At 40.4% G+C, this 27076-nt stretch overlaps 1 protein-coding gene across 3 annotated transcripts in view; it reads right to left on the bottom strand.

Moving 5' to 3' along the window:
* The window catches only part of Large1 (LARGE xylosyl- and glucuronyltransferase 1), a 510741-nt gene that overhangs the window by 234412 nt on the left and 249253 nt on the right, over nucleotides 1–27076 (bottom strand). For all 3 annotated transcript variants that reach the window (XM_041663357.1, XM_041663358.1, XM_041663359.1), the window contains 2 exons: nucleotides 20041–20342; nucleotides 9282–9364 (listed from right to left, as the gene is read on the bottom strand). In XM_041663357.1, the coding sequence (XP_041519291.1) occupies nucleotides 9282–9364; nucleotides 20041–20342 (385 nt within the window). The remainder of the gene's footprint in view (nucleotides 1–9281; nucleotides 9365–20040; nucleotides 20343–27076) is intronic.

A 27076-nucleotide genomic window follows, 5' to 3' on the forward strand; every position in this document is an offset into this window, starting at 1 on the left:
TCGGAATCACTACCTTCTGACCTCTGCTCCAAAGTTAACTAATCATAAATATAGGAAACCCCCTATACCATACTGAATTAAGACTGGACTTTTAAAACTCCATTTTGTTAATAACCCCCAGAATTATCCATACTTTCCCTCTTACAGAAATAATTCCTTGTTTTGTTTAATGAAAAAATAAAGACCAAGATGATCCAAATTCCATCACAGTTTGACAGAGTTAACCGGAACGTCACTATGAGAAGCATGTTGAAGGAAAGAGAGGAGGGACTTCTTCAACACTAGGTTATGTAACTACTTTATGAAACTAGAGTTGAATTGCTCTGTTTAGGCAGTTAAAGGGCAGGCACCATGGTGGATCATGTGCTAATCACACAACACATTCAAGCTTCCCCTGTATTTATAAGAAATATTAAAAATACTTGAAACTTGTACTTAAGACAAGGAATTAAAATAATTTTAAATATCACAACTTATAATAATTTGTTTTTTTCAAATATTTTAACACCCCCACCAAAAAACAAACAAACAAACAAAAAAGCACAATCTTTGCTTACACCAATGTCCAGGTTTATAGTCTAGGAATTTCATAGCCTGGAACAGTGACCCTTTTCCCCTTGAAGCAATGACTCCTTTCCCCTTCCTCCTTCATTTTCTATGTAGCAATTCATTAAGATTGGACAGGTGAAAAAGACTGTAAGGTACGACGCCAGCCAATGGGGGAAAAAAAGAGTTAGCACTTTAGTTAAAATAAATAGGAGGTATACTTCTTGTTGATGTTTTTGCTCTTTGGAGCACTCTCTGGATCAACAGTATAATATTTTGCCTTGTCCAGATACTTCAACTGGAGTGGTGTTCTCTTTCGTTCTGATTCCAAATTTATTTCTTCCACAAGAGAGAGTAGCTCTGCTTCTAGGGACAGAATTTGTATAGGATATGTGAAATCCTTACGGACTCCGGCCTGCTCATGTTAAAAATGTCCAGCCTCAATAAAGACTACTTCAGTCTTCATCTAGTTCCTACAGTACATCCATGGGTCAAGGTAGCAAGAAGGTTTTGGTCCCCTACATCTCAGGATTTATTTCTTACTTTTCTTTAACAAGCCTTCATTTGTTCTGCTCAGCCTTGTCCTTGCTTCTTATATTTCATTGTTCTTCTTAGGCATGAGACAATATACTCTAACAACATTGGCTTTAGGTAACTTTGCTGACCACTGACTAATCTTCAGACATGTTAGCTCACCAGGGTAAATGCTCTAACAGTGAAGAAAGACTATGCTGTTCTTAAAAATGACACATCACTAAAGCAGAAAGAGAGAGAGAGAACGGCGGGCGGGGGGGGGGGGGGGGGGATGAACTCTACTTCACTGCATTATCTGTTCCTGCTCACCATAACATGGAAGGAACAGCAGGATGGCTACCTGCAGATCCAGAGGAAGATTCTGTCAGGAGTTTAATGACTCCGGCACCTTCATCTCAGCACCCCAAAGAGAAGACCACATGTAATAATTGCTGAAGCCAAAAAAAGAAAAGAAAAGAAATAGAACTTTTATGGTTGGAAGAACATCAATAAAGTGAAAAATATTACTCAGAGTAGGAAAGAAATATCTGCAAGTGAGTAACTGATGAGGGATTTTTTTTAGGGTGATAAAGATCTTCCAAGAAAGAAAAAAAAAAGACAATCAAGCCAATTAAAATCCTGAAAAGGTTCTAAAGGTTCTAAATAGCTATTTCTCAAGACAGATTTACAAACTGTCAATAAGCATATGAAAAGACTCAATCTCATTAATCCTCAGGGATATGAAAAACCACAAGAAGAGGGCTCTGCACACCCACTAATAGGCTTAAAATAAAATCATAACAATAACTTGGCTGGGGAGGACTCTGAGCCAATATTCATTACTGATAGAATTGTCAACAGTTAGTTCATTTGGGGAAGGAGTTGAAAAATTTCTCAAAAATAGAAAATAAAATGAAAATTAGCATAGAAATAGCATTTCCGAGGCATTCATCAATTTTCTCTACTAGTTACATACAAAAATGAATGTATGTATATATCATATAAATGCACATGAAAATATAGTTGCCTTGCTCTAGAAAATAACTCTCCACTGACAAGCAAGCAAGAAACCCTAATTAAACTCAGTGGGTTAAAGGGATAGGGGGAGATGATGAGTTTGGATTTTGTTTTTGCTGCTGTTATTTTTTGTTTTTAAGCAATGGAGCTTTTCCAATTCTTGTTGAGATGAATTCAGGGTGCTAGGTTAAAGAACAGACCCCACCTGTAGATGGAAGCATGCCCTTATCTCTTTCCTCAATATTTAATCCAGGTAAATAAATCTGGAACCTGTCAAGGGTAGCTGGCCCCATGAGGGTGGGTTCACCTTAAGGCAATGCTATTTTCCTTTCCAGAATTCATGCCTCCACGTGTAGGCCCTAAGACTGGCCATAACGTTCAATTTGGCTGGGTCTATCTTCCTGCCTGAATCCTGATTTCTTTTCCCTTTTTTTTTTTTTTTTCCCTGTCATTTTCTTTCAGGGGCTGGCTAGCTAGTGCTGCTGCAAGGTGTGCTTTTAAACTCTCTAACTAATGCTTTGAACTTTCTTGTGCTTTTTCTAAAGCTCCACTACTGCTACCTGGATTCCTGAAGCCACAGGAATTACCTCCTAGCCAGTTTATCTTAACCAGCTTTCTACTTCAGGTAGCTGTAAGACTTACAGGTTATATGCCCTGGGGTTTTTCTTTAAACACTAATAAATTGTCTTCAAGTTTCCACTTTAGTTCAGGGTTTGTCCTTGAGTTTCCATTTATTCTGTTCTTAAATCCTCTTATAAATGAGAATAAGAACACCAAGACTTGTTGCAGAATATTGGTATACTGTCTGAAGATGTGTTGTAGTTAGGTAATAAAAAAACTGAATGGCCCATAACTAGGCAAGAGAAGTAGGTAGGACATAGGGCACAGAAAGAGAAGATAATTGAGGCATACATTAGTCATTGAGGCGTGGAACAAGTCAGACACACAGAATGAGAGAGAGGTAAAAGCCACATGGTAGAATGCAGATTAATAAAAATATGGGTAAATTTAAGTTATAAGAGTCAGTAGGACAATCCTAACCTAATGGCCAAACTTTCACAACTAATAAGTCTCCGTGTTGTCATATATGAACTGGAAGCCCAAAAGAAAAATCTGACTGTGAAAAGAGGACTCCAATTTCCCATGTATCACATGATGGCTTTGCTGGGACTCCCTATGATTTCTAAGACACTTTTTTCCTGATGTTTTGCTTCTCTAATCAGTAGTGAAAATGACCTGATTCCTGCACTACTAGTACATAGTAAAAGAGTCAGCCAAAGAAAACCTGAAACCAGAGCCAGTAAAAGAAACCCACCCTGGCCCTGAAACCAGAGCCAGTGAAAGAAACCCACCCTGACCGTGAAACCAGGGACAGTGAAAGAAACCCATCCTGGACCTGAATCCTGAGCCAGAAACACTTTGGCTCTGAAACCAGAACCAAAGAAACACACCCTTATCCTGAAACCAGTGCCAAACAAAAACTTTGGCCCTAGAACCAGAGTCAAAACTCCCCATGACCAACTGAAATACAAAACCAATCAACAGGAAAAGCAGGCACTCCTGAGCAGAAAACCAACCAATCCCTGAGCACCTATCTAGCCAATCTGAGCTGGGTCAAGGTCAAGGGGATCAAAATCTGAACAATTCCCTCCCCGAAAATATCCCTACAAAAACTGAGCCCCTAAGAAGATAAGCCACTCTGCCTGTTCAGATGGCAGCTGCCCTTATCCACCATGGCAGAGGCAGCTTCTCTCCTGTATTCCTCTTTCCCAAATACATCTCTTGAGAGAGTTTTGGGTGAAGATGTTCTCTCACTGGCACAGAGCAGTATCTCCCTTAGGGGAGCAGAACAGAAGAAGCAACTGATCCCTCTACTAGGAAACTCCCTTGGGAGAAAACAGAAGACAACTTTTCTCTGGAACCAGAGCAGAATGCTACATTTCTGCAGGGGTTTCCCCCTTAGCACAGAACAAACTATAAATAAAATGAAAACAGGTCTATATCAAAAAGCTTATACACAATTACTTGTAGCAGAGACATTCCTACTAGCCAACAAGTAAATATGAACATGGCTGTCAACTGATGATCACCTCAGAATAATATAATCATACAAAAGGACATTAGTGCACAAGAAAATAGAATGAAGTATTAGCACATACGCTATATATATGTAAAAGATCTGGTGCCCTCTTGAGAAAGAGACCTGGTCAGTCATTCTCATCAAATTAGACCATGAAACCCAATATGGACAAGTTCAACAGAACTGCCACATATGGGCTGCCCATGCATGCTTCAGCATTCCCAGGGCATAAATTTCTAAGTTTCATGTCATGGAAGAATCATGAAATCTCATTTGAAGGGAGAGAAGCCATTGAAGAAAGACTAAATACTAAATGATGTACATGGCAATAAAACGTGCAGACTAGGAAAGTCTACGGACAGAGAGGAGACACAGGAGTGGTGATTTGAGTGATTATATAGATACGGGGCATCTTTTTTCATCTTATCAATGAAAAGGGCCTAATAGTCAAGGGTTATGATAGTTGAATAATGATAAATTTATGGGGAATCCTGAATGTTTCTCTTTCAATGTACAGTTACATTATGGGAATATTCTTATACAAATGGTTTGTTGTCTGTCTGAGAATAGAACGACAGTCTATTCTCTGAGTGTGTGAGTGGGTTAGCCTGCTTTGCTCGGCTGCTCTAGATCCTTCATTGCACTGGAAACCCTAGCCCACATGGTACACAGATGACTAGGTGGGAGAGCCTGCGTATTTCCAGGCTGGGCTGTGACCAGAAGGTATATCCAGTTCTGGAGGTTACAGAAAACAGCCTGATGGCACCCATGGTTAGTGATATCTATAACTCAAGAATAACTAATAAAGGGAATGTTTTTATCTTCTACACAGGTGGCTTCTGAGTCTCCTTTACCTTTGACTTTAATTCAGGAAGAATTGATTTAATGATAGAGTCTTGCAAATACCACAATCTACAAGAGACTGTAGATTCTGTTTTTTCTTTTGTGTAAAGGGAATGTGAGCATCATGTAGATAGATGTTAAGAACACATTTATAGCAAAGGAACATTCACAAACTGAAGTTAATAAAAACTCATGAAGAATAACCAATATATAATGTAAGGCTCTTTAGTTTTATGATGGCATCATATCTAAGTTAGATGGTTTCTGTTTTTTTTTATACCAATCACTATAAATATATTTTCAAAAGTACAGCCTTAGGCCCATGGAAAAAGATCTCTTCCTTCATAGATGGTTTGGTCCATATCCTAATACCCAGTAGCCTCATGTGTGTGAGAACGAGTATTCCCATGTAGGCAAGGAAATGCACCTTTCTCCAGAAGATCCTTCAGACTACACTTTTACTGAGCAGCACTTCTGTTGCCTCTGCTTCCTAAATGTTCCCGTGTTCAAGGTCGGGGTATAATAAATACAGCATGGCAGAAATTAAAGATGAGTAAACCATTGCTTTCCCTCCTGCCTCACTTCCTTATCTTGCAAGGAAAGTGCCAAAAGTCCCACAAGGCAATCCAAGGATTGTTTTCATTAAAAATACAAAATGCCCCTGGAGCAGAGATAATCTTTATTTATTAGGTTTACAACACAACTTCAACTTTAGGCAAAGAAAAGAGCCAGTGATGGCATTGGCAGTCCTTTGTGAATCGTCCTTTGTGACAGATATTCTGAAATTTCTTTCTAGAAGGTTGGAGAATGCTCTCTGTCACACTGGTATGTAACTGTTCATGCCAGTCTCTTACTATCTTTTAAAAGAGAGCATGTCCACTGTACTGTCACCAAGCATATTATAGAAGTAAAATTGATTTGACATAACACAGCAAGACTTAAATGAAAATCTTGTCTGGAAAATAAATCTAACTGCTGTAATTAACAGTGACAACCAAAAGGAGCATTCTATCCCACTATTATTCTATTATTATTAACATTAGGAAGATAATTCAATTGTCAACATATTTTATAATCATAACTTAGTTAATCCCCATAACATGCTTCATGACAATAAAGCTATTTATTGCTGGAGAGTCTCAGCTTTAATATCCAAATCATGACCAGCAGCAAATCAAATCACAATTATTCTTATTTGTATCACTTCAACGTGAGGAAGGAACTCCAGAGGCCACCTGGCACAGAACAGCCAAGTACTCATTGCCAAGGTGCAGTCTTCATCTTCATTACACACATGAATAACAACATTTCTTCTTGGATATGAACAGCTCCATGGAAGGATGGGAAAAACGATATGCCTTCAAGGCTGCCAATAAAACTGCTATTCTAAAATTAAACATCTTTGTGCTGTATAGATTGTTGACGTAAAAGTTTATTCTTGATAGAATTCTTAGTTACAACAACTACTAGTTTATGTGATGTGTAACTAAAACAACAGGAAGGAAACTTTTGCTGAAAAACAATATCACAGATTTGAAATTTTATCATGATTGAGGCATAGAAAAAAATAAATATCTTTAATCATACACACACTCATTCCACAATGAACAGGCTTTTGGATTTCATCAGAGAGGGACATTCTATTGGACCACAGACAAGGAATAATGACATCATGGCTAAGAATCTCCCATCTGACTTATGATCAGTCCTCATAGTGCCTGCTTGCATTCAGCAATGAGGGTATGGGGATCACAAATGTGAGAATCTGCACAGTGAATACAGTCATATTCTTCAGACACTTGGCTTCACATGGGAAGACTCAGTCAATTTGCACCTGGCATTCCTATGATCTCTTATACTATACAACAGAAATCATAGCTTCACAGTGTCAGGAGAGGCAGGAAGAGTTGCCACCTACTGTTGCTTACTGTTATATTTTGCTTTGTTACCACATTTTTTCCAGCCTATCCTCGATGCTGGAAGGTAAGAAATGTGATCTTTTGTCAACAAGCTAGTTGATTCCAGCTACACAATGTTACCAGCACAGGAGACATGCCACAGAGTTCAGTAATGAATAAACATTAATACAGTAAAAGTCAGCTTGGGAGTAACCTGATCTACAGCAAAAGTTAACAGACTAACAATGGGTTAAAGTAATTTGCTGAAGGCCTCTTGGTGCAACAGTGGCATGAATGTGAACTGAATGTAGATTTGTATCTTAGGTAAAAATATGTATCTTCAGATTTCTTATTAAAGGACTTCCCCAAAAGCACTTGCTAAACAAATGAACATTTACTAGTTAGTAGTTTTCTAAGTATCTGAGATAAATAGAAATAAGTCACGGTTTCTGTCTCCAAATATCCTGTATTCTGCTACAGAAGGAATTATAGATAGATACATAGGGATTACCATAATAAGTATGATAAAAAATGTAGGCAGGGTATTGTGGGCTATAAACTAGGTGATTAAACACACAGTGAGAGTTGTAAGGAGGCATTCTGTTATAGTTAGTGCCTGTGTGAAATCTTATAAGGTAAGAAGACAACTGATGGCTTGGAATTCGGGAAGGAATGGGTTGACAGGACATATGACAGAGAAAGTAGGGAGCTAAAACCAGGCCAGAATGGCAAAGCATAAAAGCACCACAGACACAATCAAGAAAACACTATGAAGAATGTATTGGTGCCTTACTGTCCAACTATTGGGATAATAAAGTTCTAGACTCTTTAACATTGAATGTCATGAATAGATCCAGCAAGATCAGACATTCCTTTCTGAAACACCATTCTTGAGTAAGAGAGGATGGATATAAAGAACAGAAAGCTGGGAACCAGGAATGGTATATGCAGGTTAACAACTAGTGGGCCAGAGCTTAATGGAGAGCAGAGACACAACCTGACATATCTCCAAGAGTGAGCGCTGCATGGTACCACAGACAGAAGGAATGGTTGGGAAACTGAGATAGAAGGTGGGAGAAAAGATAAATCCAAATTCTTGCAGCGTTGGTAGATCTAGGTGGTGAATTTGACTGGCTATGCTGTGTTCTCTACTCAGGTGAACTGAGAATTATTCTTAAAAGGTTCCTTCTATAGAGAATGTGCAGAAGCCTAACTCAATCTTCTCATAGGTATCTGTCTATACAATAGGTTGTAACTACAGATGAGCTTTATCCACATCTTTGATGAGAAGTCAGAACAGGGCTTTGCCTGGAACTGCAGACTCAGTTCTAGAGGTGACCTCAAGTATTTCCAGGTAATAAACCTGAATATCAAAGGGAAGGAAGAAAGGTCCATAAAAAAAGCAGAAGCATAGAAAAAAGATGACACCTCGGAGGTATCTCTACTTCTAAGTGGAAAAAAATCCAACTTCAAACTTGTCTAATGGAGATCCAAAAGGTCTACCAGATATTACCTTTAGCTTAACACAAAGAAGGATTTCTGACAGCCAGAAGTACTCAGAAAAATGGCAAGTCAACCTTGGGTATTATTTTATAATAACCAAGTACCACAGCAAATTAAAACAACTGACTAGCTGGAAACAGAAACGCATTTTGCCACAGTTCTAGGAGATGGAAGGCTGAAGCCTGGGAAGTCAAGTTCCTTGCCTAGGTACTTTCACAGTCTTTCTTCTGAATGTGTCTGTACTAATCTTATATTTTGAACACTAGTCATATTCAATTAGGGTCCACCATAGTGTGCCTACTTTAATCCCATCTTTAAAAAAAATATCTACAAACAGTCTTATTTCAAAGTACTAAGGGTTAAAACTTTAATACGAATTTCAGATGGGATGTGGTGCAGATCACAACATAATCCGCCAATAGGAATATAGAAAAAGAACTGTGGGGTAGTAGAAACTGAAGCATCTAAGTTGGGATGTCCTTGGAGGCTCCCATAGTTCTGAATCTAAGCATGGCTGGGCAACACTAAACACCTACTACTAAGCATTCTGTTTTTTTTTTTTTGGTTTTTCGAGACAGGGTTTCTCTGTGGCTTTGGAGCCTGTCCTGGAACTAGCTCTGTAGACCAGGCTGGTCTCAAACTCACAGAGATCCGCCTGCCTCTGCCTCCCAAGTGCTGGGATTAAAGGCGTGCGCCACCATCGCCCGGCTAGCTACTAAGCATTCTTAATGCAACATCCTTCCTCATATTTTGGAGAAAAAATACATTTTCATGGCAATCTAAATGGGTCAAAAGCACACTCTTCTATAACATTCTCCAAGGCATCATGCAGGTGGTCAGGGATACACAAATCCACAGGAGTACAAGCAAAGACTTCTTACCTGTGAAAGAGGACCGACTTGACCAAGGTGACAACATCTCTGCTAGCATTGTATCCTGCACAGACAATAGCCACATGGATAGTCTGAAAGAAAAGGAAAAGAGAAGATGAACTATCATAGAGATAGAAGCAGGCCTTCCTTCCCCTTTAAACTACTTCTATTTTATGCCTGTAGTTTTTCTTGGGGGTATATCTCTGGTTGGTAGCATTGCTAGGGTCTGTGCAGCAAAACAGTTTGAACTTCACAGATTCATATCCATTCCTATTGGGCAGACTATATAAAAATCTAACTCAGCAACACATTACCTCAAATAAGTGGTTTGTAGAGCGTTTATTCAAGTCCTTATGACTTGTTCTTGAATTTTGCAGGTACAGTGGTGTTCTGTAATTGAATTACAAGTGACATAAATATCTCTTCATACTCTTAAAATTGCCAGTCAGGCTGGCACATTTAGGTTGGCTCTTCCCTACGGTTTATAAGTTTTGTTTTGTTTTCTAAATTAATTTTAAATGGGGGTGGGTATGAGGAGAGAGGAGGGGAAGAGAGAAAAGAAGAAACAGGAAGATGAAGCTGAGCGCTTGAGTATTTCCTGCTAGCTAGAATCCTGCTTTTGGATGATTCCCATGTATCCACCTTGTCATTAACTTTCTTTTGATACACTGTACTGTATAAACATTGTCTTTTATTTTTGGCACATTTTAATCAAGACTGGGAATAAATTCTCTAGTTTAGGATGAATTTATTAAAATGTTATGATCTGTCAAAGAATGCACAGTCCCTGCTTATCAATTTTGTCCCTCTTCTTGAAGCACAACATTCTTGGAGTCAAAACATATCTCCTAAAAGCCATTCCAAGATATTCTGTACTACAAGCCTTGCAGAAGGATGATCCTTCTAACACCTAATAAATTGAAGAATAGGTGCTTGGCAGATGAAGTATTAGTCTCTTTCACTGCTGCTATGATAACATAACCTAATAAATACCATTAAAGAAGAATGGGTTTATTTGTCTCAAAATTCGAGCTTAAAATTCATCACTGTAGGGAAGTAAAGACTGCAGGAGCTCAATATAACTAGTCACAATTTATCTAAATTCAAGAGCACAGAGCAGTGTATTAATACATGTATTCTAGTTCCTTGACCCTGTGTATATTCATAATGCCCAGAATAGCAAGTGAAGGAAATGGTGCTGCCAACAGTGGGCAAGCCTCCTGATAACCAACCACAACATTCAATACAATCCCTCACAGATGTACATAGAGACTTTTCTCAGGTGATTTCAGAATGTGTTAAGTTAAAAATTAAAACCCACCATAACAATGGGTCTTCTGACTGCCCATGCAGTCACATCACAACTCCTGACTTCCCACTCTCCTTGGAAGCCTCTTCTATGCTGATCACACCACTAGATGCTTTGTGCAATGACTTCTGGCTAACAGGAATTCTTCACCACATTTAGTATACCATGGGAACCACATGACATCAGACAGAAACCATAAATTGTTCATTAACCTCCATCTACCCCCATAACCTCTCTGATTCTAATTACTTTCACTTACTCTGACCACTCCCATCACCCCAGTCCTCACAGGACTTCACTTCATCAGAACATCACTATGTTATGTGGTTGCCATATCTACAGGATTCTTTTTTATACTTTATTTTTATTTATTCTTTGTGTCTTTCACATCAATCATCTAGATCCCATTCATTTCCCCATCCCTTTATATCCACCCTCTGCCCTTGCCACCTCCCCATCAAAATAAAATTAAAGAGGAAAAAGAAAACAAAACAAAATCTTTTCATAGAAGCTGTAGTGTGACACAGTGAGTCTGGTGGTAAACCTTTTTACTCATATTATCTTGTTCATTGTAAAGAGTCACTGTGAAGGACCAGGAAGAGTAGAGCCAAAAATCTAGGTTAGCTGGTTTAGTGACTCTGTTCCAGGAATTAGCTGACCATAAAGTTAGATTATAATCTTGAGAATAATCTTGAGAAACGGGGAGTTACCCCCTTGTGATTATCACTAGTATTTTTGGAATTTTCCAATGATGCCCTCCCTACTCCCTTTGGGTTATGGTTTCTTCTCTTAAATACTCCTTCTCCCAGCTACTCGGGGTCGTACTCCTCTAACCTGTGTGGGATATGAGTCTCGGCCCCAGCACGCTGGTTCCTGTCAATAAACCTTGTGTGATTGCAGCAAGGATGGTCTCTCATGAGTTCTTGGGGGGTCATGTTATCCTGAGACTTGAGTGAGAGTCTCCCCTACTCCGGGGGTCTTTCAATTGGTCTGGCTCAAGGCCTTTGGTTTCTGCTATGCTGTGGATGCTGGGAACTCACTGGGACTCTTCTTGGATATCACGTTATGGCCTTGTGTCATAAAGATCCTGCATCATTAAGCCTGCAGGACCAGCCCCTTTCACATTCTCCACCAGATCAGATGGTGTGGATGTTGGGGTGGGTCAACTCATAACCCTGGTTCTGGGCCTGGGTAGTTGCAGGGTTGGTTAATCCACCATCTCTCCCTTGTTTTCATTAACAGGGTGAGGTCTCCCACATTGCCCCAATTAGTTCATCACTTGCAGCATGAGCAAGTGGCGGGGTTAATCCTCCTGCTTTCATGCACCATCAGGGTCCACTCTACTGTATTGCCCGGACAAGGTGCAGGGCCTGCTCTCCTGAGTGCTTCAGCAGATGAGGGGCAGGGGCAGCTTTCCAGGTCTTATGAACTCAGGACCAGCTCTCCTACTCACCTCAGCTGTGAGGGGGAAAGGGGGAGGGCATATCTCTCCCACCCAGGCCACCATGTCGTAGATGAAGGGGGAAGCCAGATCTCTTATGCTCACATTCTGAGGGTGGCACACCTGCAGCCTCCATCAACATGGTCAGCTCCACTACACTGCCCAGATGAGGTACAGGGCCTTCTTTCCTGAATGTTGCAACTGATAAAGGGGAGGGTCAATTCCTTAGCCAGCTGGAAGCAATAGAGTCAGAGGGGGGAATCTATAGGATTCTGAGAGCCACTATAGCAGATTCCTCTGCTGTGGATGTGCTACTTTCCAAACACCCTAATATAAGCTACACAGCCCCACCACATCTGACCATCACAGTTGCTCATGTAAACTGCCCTCTCAATTTGTCCCCAGCCTCTTCCTCGACATGATTTCTACCAAAGACACAAGTCACTAATCCCAGGTATCTGTTGCAAGTCTCATGTTCTGCTCTTGTACCTAAGTGCCCAGAAAGATTAAGGGAAAGAAAAGACATTAATAGCAAGCACAATGAGAGGTGGCATCAGTCCAAAAATGACTACAACCCAGGTTTTATGCTTTACACCATATGAGCTTTAGTATATTTAAACCTCACAGCTGTGTGAATCAAGTATGGTATTTCATTTTTCTATCACAGATAGGAAATGTGGGCCTGGAGAATATTATGGTTTGAATGTGAACTTACTCGTCCCTATCTGGCACCAAGTTCCATTAGTTGATTCCAAGATGGTGGCACTGTTAAAGAAGGCTCTTTAAGCTTCAGAAAGTGGAGTTAAAATCGAGGAAATAAAGAGTACAAGAATAAGAATATAGAAATGTAGGTTCTAGAAATAGGAATATAGAAATATAAAAATATAAATTTGTGAGCCCAAACATATTTTGGGAAAAAGAAAGAAAGAAAGAAAGAAAGAAAGAAAGAAAGAAAGAAAGCTGGTAGTAACTGTTAACCTTTAACAAACACTTTCTGCCTTTAGAACAGATATTCTGGAAGCCACTGTGTATTGAGGTAAACTTTTGTCCCCTACCTCCCAGCTTCCCAGCTATGCAGGCATTAAGGACAAAGGTTAGCTTCTAACTATTGCTTCAATAGACCCTCTGATTGTATTCCCTTAATGTTTAACTGTGCCCCCATTTGACTCTTCTCTCTGTCTTGCATTCTTTCAGGGACAATGAAAAGTGGCTGTCTTAGCCACAAACTTTGACAAACATCATAAGTTGATATCTTATAACCAAAAGTTGTAAAATTTAAGATGTATTGTGATGTTAAGCCTGACCTCAAGGTTGTAAAAGCTCTTTGAATCTGGAGTTGATTTTACTATAAAAAGAGGCCTAAAACCAGCACCTACAGACACAGCTACAGAAGTTCAGTCTCTGGCTGTAGTCACAACTATTGCTATGCCCATGGAGATTGTTTTTTCTTTTTTCTTTTCTGGAATAAAGTTTATTTCTGGTTTAATAGACTTGGTGGACTGTCCCTTCACCATTTGCACGACCTTCCAGGACCCAACAGAAGTAAGCAGAAGGGTGGAAGGTTAACAGTTATGTGCCCACTCTGTTTCCTGGATGTCTATAAAGTGTGGGGAATTGCCTCATATTCCCACTAGCCCAGTTATGAGCCCTTCTCACAAATATGTGTCCCCTAACATGATGGACTATATCCTCAAGAGACCTGAAATAAAATAAAGCTTTCTTCTTTCAAATGGCTTTTGTAGAAGTAACTAATATATAAGTTAGCATTTAAATTGTGGAAAAGAGCTTCTAAAAATATATACAGTGTGCCTTTAGCAATATCTCTTAATGAATTAAAATACAGTCTCTGATGCCCAGGATCTTCAGGCATTCTGTAAGAAGGTCATGCTCTCTACATGGAGCACTTAACCCAATTCCAAGATTCAAGAGATATAAAATGTAATTATTTAGGATAGGAATGTTACTGATATCCACACACACACACACACACACACACACAAATCTTTACCCTGCCTATGAATTAAGGATTGTTCTTACTCCAGTGTAAACCATACTTTTGTTAAGGGCTAGGAAACAGCTCAGTGGTTAAAGCACTTGCTAGGCTTTAGAAAGATCTCAGAATCTTTGTGAATTCCCAGCAGGGGAAGCCATTTCCTGGAATGCTAGCCCTTGGGCAGTGGAGACATGGAATACCCCCAAGCAAGCTACTGGATAGCTAGTTTAGCTGAATCCTCAAGCTCTGGGTTCAGTGAAAGACCCTGCAACAGTAAATAATCAGACAGAATCCGGAAGACAGCTGACACCATTTTCTGTCTTTATATACATTCATTCACACACATTGTTAAGAACAGCTGACTCCATTTTTCTTTTTAGTTTTACAATGTTAGACTTTGAGCATTTCCTGAGCTAAATGTCATTTTTTGACTGGTTTTCCCTCAATAATCTTGTGAATTACACACTGTAACTTGTTTCTGTTTTTCTATAAATTGACTGACCATAAAATGTATAAAATGTTTATGGTATATTAACTGTCTCACCATAACCCCATAACATGTACCTGTCCCACAGTCACAAAAATAACTGGTTGGAAGATTCATCCCAGCCCCCTGGCATCCATATATACAAAGAGTCTGGAATGTTTGGTGTCAAAGTTCCAAGCCCCCTCCCCTGGGAGTTGCTAGAGTCAAGAATCCACCTCCAAGAAAGCCTGGCAAACAGGGAACCCTCCCCAGGGAGGGTCAAGATCACTCCCATAGGCTATTTAAACTCTCCCCTCCAGAGAATGAACACATGGTTTCTCTACTTTGCCTTTTCCCTCTCCATGTTTTCTGGAGGGCCACCCAGGTGCTCTGGCATCATTAAAGCAGGCCTTTATCTAATTCGTTTTGATTTGGTCTGATTGGCAGAGAGTTTGTCAGGCTGGAAAAACAATAACTGCAAAATTCCACTTTCAATCACTTGCTTGATTGCTTTGAGGTTCCTTTACTTGGTTGATTTCTGTTGCATTCTACTAGAAGAGACTAAAAATATGGCCGAGTCATAAACAAATTTTTCGATGCAAATCTGTTTTAGCTCCTGGTTTTTGACAGCACAACATGTGTACAAGCATATACACCACACACGCACAGATACGTCAACTTAACACAAGCTGGAATCCTTGGAAGAGGGAACCTCAATTAAGAAAATGTTCCCATCAGATTCATCTACAAGCAAACCTTGAGTCGTTTTCCTGATTAATGACTGATGTCAGTGTGGTGCTATCCCTAGGCCTGTGGTCTTAGTATAATAATAAAACAAGTTGGGTTAGTAAGCCAGTAAGCACAATTCCTCCAGAGCATCTTCTTTTCTGCCTCCAGGTTCCCTGCCCTGCTTGGGTTTCAACCCTGGCTGCTTCCCTGATGGACTTTGATGTAAAACTGAAGGATAAAATAAACCCTTTCCTCCCCAGATTGATTTCAATCATGGTGTTTTATCAAAGCAACAGAAGTCACAAAGACACAGAGAGAGAGAGACAGACAGAGACAGAGAGACAGAGAGAGAGAGAGAAAGAGAGAGAGGGGTTTTTTTCATTAAAAAAGAAAGATACTTCTGCTAGAAAATTTCATCTAGAAGAAAGGTATGTGAGTGTGTGTGTGGGGGGAGGGGAATTGGGGTGGGGTGGAAGTAGATGTGTTTAGGTCCTTCCACATCTTTCAGCTACCCTGGGTCAGTAATTTATGCATTTCTTAATTTCTGCACCTGTAAAAGGAAATCATCATCACTTACCTCTTTGTAATATTTTGCCCGAAAAGATTCAGAATAAAAGATGCCAGGGTGTACGTGATAGCCACCATTTTACTTATGAAATGAAAACACTTGCATGTGGGGACATGTATCCCAGAAGGGGAAGAGGAGGCAGAAAACTCTAGAACTGGGCTCTTGTGAATCTCAAATATTTGAACATGTGGTTTTGAAATAACAATCTTTGTCTTGCCTTCAAGGTTCAGAGACTTTTCTAAATGGACCCATTAAATATAAGCAAAGCACACACAGTATCAAATATTTTGCATAATTTTCCAATCTCTTCAGTTTTAGCCAATACACCTCCTATTATGAATAAATTTATCATCTGGAGCCAGAGAAGCAGGGAGCAGCTACATAAGGAGAAAATCAGCATCATAATATATGCTCTTGGAAGGGTTCTGCATGCTCCACATTTTTTAGCCTTGGAAAGAACAAAGGGCTCAGGGGCTGCACTCATTGACTACCCAGCCTCAACTTGTTCTGTGCACTTAAGACCTGACCTTCCTAGAGCAAATGAACCAGGTTTCTTTGCCTTCCATTTCTGGTTAAGTGTGCAAAATAAGAAGCACCAAAGCCGGGCGGTGGTGGCGCACGCCTTTAATCCCAGCACTCGGGAGGCAGAGGCAGGCGGATCTCTGTGAGTTCGAGACCAGCCTGGTCTACAAGAGCTAGTTCCAGGACAGGCTCCAAAGCCACAGAGAAACCCTGTCTCGAAAAACCAAAAAAAAAAAAAAAGAAGCACCAATAGGATCTCAGAACCAGTATCCCTGCTTTGGCTCAAGGTGTGATTGCTTCCTTCATGTGCTGGTACTGAAGCACCCATTCGATGGGCCTTTAATCTTCTCTGCACAATTTCCCTAATTCTATCTTCTGCTTTGGTTCTCCTTAAGCTCTTGTCACTCTTTAGTATACAATGTAGTATACCTGTCAACACCTAACCTCACAGGGACCCTTGGAGACTAAAAAGTATGGCATACTTTTCGGTCCATATAAGTATTTGCTGACCTTCAAAGGGAGGACACTAGAAAAAAGTCAAGAATGTTCATATCATTTATAAGCATTAGGATGGTACTTTCTATGGAAACCTTGTACCTCCATTTTTCATACAAAATACATTGATTAGTATATCTTCAATCTCTGCAGCCTGGATCTACAGGTAATCTAATATCAGAGATGTGAATGGGGATTCATTCCTGACAACTAAGCAGTGAATGGGTGACCTTCAGTACAGAATCTGTAAGATGGATTCAGAACTAGAAAGCACAAGATTTTTTTTTTCCAGGTTCAGCGTACTACAAATAAAACCACTATGAACATAATTGAGCCAGTGCTCTTATGGCATGATTGAGGATCACTGGAGTATATGCCCAATAGTAGCACAACTGGACACTGTGGTAGATCAATTCCCAATTTTCTGTGAAGTGCCATATTGATTTCCAAAGCAGATATACAAGTACTTTTACCAGCAATGAAGAATATACCCCTTATTCATCCTCTCCAGCATGAGCTGTCACTTGTGTTTTTGATATCAGTATTCTGAAATATGTAAGGTGGAATCTCAGAGTCCTTTTGATTTGCATTAACCTGATGGCTAAAGATGTTGAATGTTTCCTTAGTTCTCAGCTATTTGAGCTTCTTCTGTTGAAGAATCTTTGTTCAGATCTATACCCCATTTTTATTGGATTATTTGGGTTTGTTGATGTCTGGTTTCCTGAGTTCTTTATATATTCTGGAAAATAGCCTTCTTTGGGATGAAGAGATGGTGAAGATCTTTTCCTATTCTATGGGTTGACCTACTGACAGTGAGTATCCTTTGCTTTATACAAACTTTCAAGTTTCATCAGGTCCCTCCCATTTATTGTCGATCTTAATGTCTGCCCTATTCAAACATTACCTCCTGTTCTATGTGTGTTCAAGGATATTCCCCACCTTCTCTTCTATCAAGTTCAGTGTCTCTGGATTTATATTGAAGTCTATGAACCACTTGGACTTGAGTTTTGTGCAAGGTGATAGATTAATATCTATTTGCATTATTCAACATGTCAACAGCCCATTATACCACCACCATTTGTTAATGATTCTTTCTTTTTTCCATTGTCTAATTTTGACTTCTTTGTTGAAAATCAGGTGTCCATAGGTGTGTGTATTTAAGTCTGGATCTTTCATTCCATTTCACTAATCTACCTATTAGAAAAGCAAATGAATCAAAACTACCTCTCAGTAGCAAATCAAAATACTGGAAAGTAATGGTCAGAATATTAAAGAGATAAATCAGTATACTACTTTGTGTTCCAAACAGTGATGTTGTGCCTTCAGAAATGATTTCCAAATAGTTCCTCATTTCTTGCAATCACCCGGACATATACATACACACACACACATATTTTAAATACGCACATTCATGTGTTACTCCCACAAACTCCTCACATACTGGATAAGGTGTCTGGATAGGCATTTTGGTATATAGCAATCTTATGCGCAATCAAATTTGTGAATAATAAACAGGGCAGAGAGAATGTTCATAAGTAACAGCAGTAACATAGCTTCAAAGTGTTAGTTCATTTCCCTTGTATTTCTGGCTCCCTTGCAGTTTATAGCTAAGGAAGCCTTGAGACTAAGTTCTGTCAAAAAGATCTAAAAGGAATTGAGGTATCTCAATGAAGAACTGTCTGGATTGTATTGGCCTATATGAATTACTAAGGGTTTTTTTTTTCCCCCCCCCGAGACAGGGTTTCTCTGTGGTTTTGGAGCCTGTCCTGGAACTACTAAGGGGTTTTCTTAATTGAGATGGAAAGACCCATCTTGAATGCAGTAGACCCCATTTCATGTACTGGGTGAAAAGGAGAAAAAACATAAGAACCATACATTATCTCTGCTTTTGACTGTGGATATATGTAACTGTATCAAGTTCCTGGCACCTTGTTTTCTCCATTTATAGACTGTGACCTGTGAGCCAAAGAAATACTTTCTCTTATAGCTGCTTTGGTCAGGCTAATTTTTTTTTTTTAAATAACAGCAACAGAAACAAACAGAATAGCCAACTTCTAGATACCTCCACTAGGGCATGTTTCAATTAGACTTGTAATCCTCTCATTTTCATTTCTTGTTTAAGTTCTCCTCTCTTGATATTAGATTTCTATACAAGTCCATCTTCATCTTCATCACTTAATAAGCCGTCCTGCCATGTGACATACAGATGGTACTGCCAATATCATTAATAAATCCATTCATGGAGCAGATGCTATAGCTTAAACTTAAAATGAAGAGCTATGACTTCAGTGTGGATAAAGCTTAATGTTATTTATTCTAGGAAACAACAAAAGAAAACCCAGCCAGTATCATCTGTACTTAGCTAAAAAAGAATACTACTTACTTTAACTAAAAGCACACTAAGTGTCTTTGGCATTAGCCATCACTTTAATAGCCTCCAAAATTTCATAAAAATCAGCCTTAGATGTTCACTGCTGAGGCACCCATGAGTTCCAAGAAGTTAGGCAAAGTGCTCAAGTACTCAAATCAGAAACTACCACGGCTGAGTTCTTATTCACCCTTGCTGTTAGCAAGCACTTGCCTAACTCACCTACACAGTAAGAACCAGAAGAAGCAGGAAATGTGTGTGTGTGTGTGTGTGCGTGCGCGCGCGTGTGGTAAAAAGGAGGTTGAGTCTGCCAGTCACATTACAGAAAGATGGATAAGAATTGCAAGATTTCAACGGATAACTAAGAAAGGAAGTACATTCCAGGAAGAAAATAGTACTGAGATATGAAACCTCAAAGAGTGGCTTTTGATAGGCAATAGCACTCTAGTTCTGAATTGCAGAGACTGTTCATACACAGAAAAGAGAATGGGGCCAAAGTAACTAACTACATAATGCAACTATATCTCTGGGTGAGCCATTCTACACTGTAAAGAACTGAGTTCCCAGGATGAAGACAGGGTGTTAAAACCTGAGTATTTCCTAATGAAACACAAAGAAACCAGAGACCGGTTGCATCCATTATGCTTCTGTGGAGTAGGCCTTCTTATCCCTGTTTATCAGATGGAGAAACTGAGACACATGAGATTAAGAGTCTTTGTGGCCATTCAGCGAAGTTTTGTGATCAATCTGGTTTTGCTCTGAATTAAGAAATCCACCTCTTTGCAGGGCCCTGGTAATGTGTCCAGGGGGCATTTGCAGGGACAAACAGTAACACCGACTCTGAGTAGCCACTTCCCCCAATGCCTGTGCTCCTCACCTCACACTTCTCCACGACTGGCTGCTGTCCACACTCAGAGCTGTTGCCTGCCACGATGCCAGCCCGCAGGTTCTCACTGTCACCTGTTCCCTCTTCCATGGAGTAGGTCTTGGAGTGGTTCCCACGGCGTTGAGCAGGGCCCTGACCCTGGGCCAGGCTGAGCTGCCTGCGCAGTGAACGGTTTTCCTCCTCCACCTCTCGGACACGAACCTCCAGGCTCTCCCGCTCCCGCTGACTTGAGGCAGTGTACCTGGGACTGTGGGCTTGGGACTCCAGGGGAGACAGAGACACGGGCTTCCCATCTAGCGGAGGAGAGACCAAAAAAGCATCAGCTTAGCAAACTTACCTCCAGGAACCCCAGCATTACCTCCCCAGGCTCTTGACACAATCCCACTCTTTAGCAGGAAAGCAGTTGGACTGTGAATGATAATTTAGTACATATTAAAATGGGAAAACAGTGAGAACAGGGTGGTGTATTACGGTAATAAAAATAAGACTGATTAGAGAAAGACACTCTTAATACTGTTCCTACTTAAACACAATGCCTTCTCCTCCATAAGACATATTTGAAAATGAACATTCTTAACAAGAAGTCACATAACATGTATGAATAAGGAGGAATGGAAAGTCTGAGATGTGGGAGCTTGAGAATGTAGAAGAGCTCAAAAGGAAAAAGAGGGAATAAAGTGAAGTTCTTAAGTGAACACCTAAAGTCATCTTCCAAACCCTGTTTTGAAAGCATCACTTCCCAAGGAAAGCCTCCTCTGCCTGTATAAAGCTACTTATAAGTATATGATCTCAAGGCTGACTGATTGGGTTTCTGTTTTAATATTTACAATTCAAAAAAACCACCACTTTGCAAAGCCAATTAGCATATATCTATATATGTGTGTGTACTCGCATATATGTGTGTGTGTACTAATATATATATTGATATACATATATATATATATACCAATGCATGCTATTAGTAATTCCAGAGACACAAGGCTGCCATTCCTTTTTGTTTGATCCAGCCTGAGTGCAGCTGTCTCAGTGGCTTCCATCTCCCTAACTGGCTAAAACGCACTTCTGTTTGTCCACAACCCAAGTTGTCTTGCTTGCAGCCTAGTCCAGGCTGAGATCCCAAACTGTACCATCAAGGTATGAATCACACACACTGTGTGTTTCACCTGTGCTGCCCATGCTGCATGGGATTTGTCTCTGTCAAGGACATTTGATGTCCTTACAGATAACTGCTATTTTATTTAACCCAAATTCACTTTAGGGTTAGCTGTATACGCTCCCAAGCCTATCAGTGCAAGAAGTAAGGCTTACAGAATTGCACTGCCATGAATTACAAATCAAAGGTTGAGGCAGAATCTGCAGAGGACATAAAATCACAGACGGATGAGAAGTGCACTAAAACTGGGCTAGTTACTTACAAGCCCCTGTAGCAGCGTGAATAAATGCAGGCAGATATTAAAGAATATATACAACTTTAATGATTAAATAAACTTACAGAACCGAGGTTCCCGCGTAGCACAGGAGGTAGGAAAGAAAGGGCCAATCCGCCTCCCGCCCGATTTATCCGTCTGCATTCGACTGAGGCAAACCCGCCCCTTAAAGGGGCTGGCTTAACCCTACAAGCCCCCTCCCCAGCTTTTTAAATCAGCCTCCATGTTTGGGTCCACCAAGAGAATTAAACAATACAGGACAGGACTATGTTCCATGAAGAGAATGTTTGCCTGACAAGTGTGAGGCCTTAGCCTCCTTAGATGCACCTGACCTTGATGAATACCTGTATCCCAGCACTTAGGAGGGTCAAAAGGTCAAGGTCATGCTCAGATACACATAGTTTGAGCTCCCATCTTTAAAGTGGGGGGAAGATGGGTAGAAGTGAATGTGGACCTTGGAGAAGGGTAGATAAAGGTGAACATCTTGCAGGTAAGAGAAGGCAGACACCCAAGTATGCAGAGAATAATAACAGGGGTTTCTTGCACACTCTATCCTAAACACACAGTGCCTTAATTATCGGAGGACAAGGTAGTCACTATGCCTGTATAGACAAGGAGACTGACACTATTAAAATTCACAGCAGGAAGGAAATAAACTCTCCTTGATGTCACACCTGTCTATGACCCCACATAAGGGGCTGAGTTAAAGGTCTCTGGGCTATTTCTTTCATGAAAGAATTAGGAACACAGCAAGCTTTGAGGACCCAAGTTCCTGAGGAACTCTAGAAACTTATCAGCAGGACCTAGCAGTTTACTTCAATGCTCTATCTTCTAATCCCTTCTGTGAAACAAAAATATAAATGGTGGCATAGCAACAAGGTTGCAGGCTTGAGGTCTAAACAACAACAACAAAAGGGCTATGCCTCCTCCTAAAAGGCACCTGCCAGATAGGGATTCCTATAACCCTTATCTCAAAGAGGGTAATATAGAGTTGTAGACAGAATTTAACCTGTTAATAACAGCAGATGTTCTGAGCACAGGACTGCAATGTATAAGCAGGTAGCCACAAGCTTTGGCTTCCTCTGACATAATTTTCACACAGGACATCTCCCATCATTTTGCACCTGGCCTTTACTATGCCAAGGTTCACACATAGGAAAACACAGAAGGCAGGTCCAGTATCAGGTTCCTTTCCTATCCTCTTGCTCCTTTCCTCACAGCCCACAAGCCTGTTTATGAAAATTGCAAGCTTTAATGACGTGCTTATAGAAAAATCACATTCCTGTTGAATCCGTTTCCAGCCTGTTCTGGGCCATATTTGGTTTTAATTAGTTCTCAAGCATTTGCAGAAGTTTTCTTGCTTTTCAGGACTCTACATATTTGTCACCTATAAATACATAGAAAAAAATGACACCTAAAAGGACAAAAAATCATATTGTGCCAGAGCCTGGAATAGAAAATGTGCCAATAGTGGACATGAGTGTCCTTTCTAGTCTGTTTTGAAGCCACGTCACATTGCCCAAGGCCCTGACATTTCCAACAAGTTTCTTCTTTTGAAAACGGGGGAAGCTGGGTGTGGGGTCTCACACCTTTAATTCCAGCACATACATGGCAGATCTCCAATAGTTTGAGACCAGCCTGGTCTACATAGCGAGTTATAGAATGGACAAAGATACGTACTAAGAAACAAGCAAGAAACAACAAAAAAGAAAGGGAAGGAAGGAAGGAAAGAAGGAAGGAAGGAAGGAAGGAAGGAAAGAAGAGGAGGGAAAGACAAAAAAAGGAAATGCAGACTCCCTCTAAGCTCTGGCTTCCTGTGCAGAGAAACCCTGCAGAAACCTGGCTGTGTAATCCTGTCACTGAGCAACTAGATGTGAGGGCTAGGAGGCACCATTGCTTTGCCATGTTGACAGTCTGCTCCCTTTTATTTGGATTATTTTATTTGTTCCTGATGTGCTGATTCCTACCTTTGTTCCGTGGGATTCACCAAAACCCTTTAGTGGGAGGTAATAAGAGTAAAGAGCAAGTCGGAGCCTTGTAGTCATAACCTCTTGCAATATGTCTTATGAGTCAGATTCTATAATTAACCCTCCCGGGATTAGATTCCATGGTCTAACTAAACTGCGATCACTCCATGTTTTCTTAAGCTATCAGTTGTAAGGACCCAGCAATTACCCCTGCCATCATACAAGTACAAAGTCTTGTCCTAACACCTTTGGCTGGTATACAGCTGCCACATATGCAACTCCTTCTCTACCTAAAGAAGTCAGTGTACACCATGCTCAACAGGATGAGTCTACAGATCACAGACTTGCTGTGTCCATGAAGTATAACTTTTTCTTTGCGAGTTTCTAATTGCCTAGTCTCAAGTTCGTTCACATATATTTGTAGTAAACTAATACCTGCCTGTATACTTTGATGGTCAGTTTTACATGTCAAATTAACTGGGTCATGAGGTTCCTAGACATTTGGTGTTTCAATGGTTGCATTTTTTTAAGATGACATATGCATTTGTATCAGTCTAATGAATAAAGAAGAACTCCTTCTCTAGGGTGCATGAGCCTCATCCAAACAGTAAAAGAGTGTGGGGACTGGATGGAGTAGAAAAATCAACTATTTCTCTGAGGAACAGAAGTCCTTCTTGCCTGACCACTATTGTACCTGGACTTCAGATTTCTCCTGCTTACACACTCAACAGAAGGAACTAAAGCACTTGCACTGTCAGGTCTCTAGGCTGCTGGCATATGGGCTAGACTGATCACTGCCTCTGCTTGACCACAGGCCTCCAGACTGCAATGGCCGCTATGTAGGTACTCTCATGTATGTGTGTCAGTGAAAATACCCATACATGGTTATGCTTCTCTGGAGGCCCTTGACTGATAAAATGACCATAATGATCTACAGTCCAACCATGGAGGACACTGTCTGATACCAGTTTCTTTGGCTGCACTTAACAGGGATGTGAAGAAGAGATAGAGGGAAGAGTTTGTAACCACTAGAGATAAAATATTTAAAAAAGCTATGAAAAATACAAACCTAATAAATCTCAAACAACCAGTTATTTAATGAGAGACTATAATAGTTCATGTTAAAGTAAGAGGGAGAGAGAACCAAGGCCACTAGAAAAAAAATCAAAGGAAGTGGAGAACAATGGGAATTAAGAATAACTAAGCTTAAACTATGACCTTCTATTTACTACTGAACAGACTTAAGCAAAGTACTGCATTTTTCTGTAACTCAATGTGTCCATATGTAAATGCTGAGACAGAACTGTGGCTATGTGTACTTATTAACCAGCACTGAGACTCAGCTGAGATTATGTAATGTTTTTCTTCATTCTTCCTCCAGCCCCATCCTTAACCCTAACTTTGTTCTCTGTTACAGTCTATTTATGAACTCAGTGCTTCTTTCTATGATAAAGTATATGCACATGTGTTAATCTAGTTCAGCCCACTATGAGTTAGAAATGTCAACCAAGACATTATTCAAAACCTCAGTTGATAACTGTTTTCTCCTCCTTCCATAAATTCTGAACAAGCAAGAACTTTATCATTGGATTTGAAAATCTTTGAATCCACTCGAGATGAATGCTCTGAATAAAGAAGTAAAACATCTAAGATTCAGAACAAAGCAATCTTTGTGTGGTGTTATGACAGGGATTAGAGACCTGTTGTCCACAATGTCCTAAATGATAATCAATTTGTATGTGTTGACTATCCTGCAATCTTGATCGATGGCTTTCATGTCACTTGGTATAGGATCAGTCACTCACTTATAAATGGACACAGTTGCAATATTCATTTCCAGATTGAGCCAGACTTGGTTGTGCCTTTGGCTCTTCTAGTCAGACCTTAAATATAGGTACCAAAATCCTGCACTCAGAGCCATACTTAAAGAAAGCTGTACTCCTGGCATGGTACTAACCTTCATATGTCAAGATGTCAAATGGATGTGGCTATGTCCTAGAAGAATCTGATTTAGAAACAATAAGAAGGAACTCAGATTTGGAGATCTTTTGTGTGCAAGGTCCCTTAAGTCTTTGTACTAAAACATCACTGGGCTTCTTGGTTAATTCCCTGCCTCCAGTATATCCTCATTCTCATTATTCCCACAGCTTCCCATATAGATCTTATGAATTAATGTCCTTCAACCTCATTTCTATCATATTGGTAGTTTGAAAATGTGCAGAAGTCCATTACGTCAAGGTCAAGAATGATTCTCCTGCAAGCATGAGGCTCCTCAACGGCCACATAGAAGTCACCTATAGCCAGACAGGAAGCCCACTGTGGCTTGCTGGACAATTGGCATAGCAGAAAAATGGTGAGTTCCAGGTTGAATGAAAAGAGACTCTATCTGAAAGGAATAGGTAAAGAATGATAAAGCAGGATGCCTAACATCCTCTTCTGGCTTACTCATATGCACACACAGACACACAAATATACAAATTATACACATTCATATATCACAAAGTGTAGCTACCAACTACCTGGTGTATACACAGGCCTTAATCAGATGAGTAAGTTAAAAGCCTCTTGAGTTAAGGCTTCTAGTTCTCAGCACAGAAAGCAGCCCTGCATGAGATTTTCACATGTAACCAAAGAGGAGAAAGACTGTCCTGTGCATCATGACAGACCCTCTGGCTCAGGTACAAAGAAAGCTTTATCCCCTTCAGAGCAGTGTGGCTCTCACCAGGGTGCTGTCCCCTGCCTTTACTTCTACTACCCTCTTAAAGCAGCTTGTGTCACGTGAGCAGCAACGCCCATTTTCGGATTGTGGTATTGAATGAGAATGCCCTCCACAGGCTTAGATGTTTGAATACTTGGTTTCCAGTTGATGACACTCTTTAGGTAACATAGCCTTGGTGGAAGAAGTATGTCACTGGGGGCAATCTTTGAGGTTTCTGTAGGACCCTCACCTCTTATTCTCTAAGGGTCAAGAAGAAATTTCCTAGCAGAATGTTTTCCCAGAAGATAGTGGCCTTCCCCTCTCCCACCCAGGAGATTCAGAGCACAAGGTCGCTTAGCTTAGCCTAGCCAGCCACCTGGTACAGGCTGATAAAGACGGTCTAACTCAGGAACAGTGGCTTTGCTCTAAGAACAAGGAAAAAGTTGACTTAGAAGGATGGGAAGGAGCAAAAGTCCTTGCACCTGTTACTAAAGCAGCTTCAAAGAGTCTCTTTGTAGCCTTTAAAAGCTTACCCCCACAGAGGATGTACAACTCCTCTCTACCGCACTACAATGGGGATGTGGATGATTTCCAAACATGTTTGTATTATGCTGATTAAATCTTGCTTATTACAGTCTGGACCTCTCTGGTGGTCTCTCTCAGGGGGGTCGTAATTTGGGCACAACAGTTTTAAACTCATGGCATTCTCAGTTTTCATTCTCTGACTGTGGTTTGTGTTTAGCACCAGCTTCTTGTACCTGCAACCACGTCTTCCCTACACCATCAATAATGCTGGAATCACAAACCCAAATAAACTCTTTCCTATACAAGATGCTTGGTCATGGTGTTTTATCATAGCAACAGAAGAGTAGCTAAGATAATGCTGTTTTAGCTCCTCAAAGTTTATGGGCCATTTGGTTCCCCTAATGTTTCTC

This window comes from Microtus oregoni, unplaced genomic scaffold, assembly GCF_018167655.1.
Source record: "Microtus oregoni isolate MIOR12 unplaced genomic scaffold, Mior012 000014F_ref0000157, whole genome shotgun sequence".
Lineage (NCBI taxonomy): Eukaryota > Metazoa > Chordata > Mammalia > Rodentia > Cricetidae > Microtus > Microtus oregoni.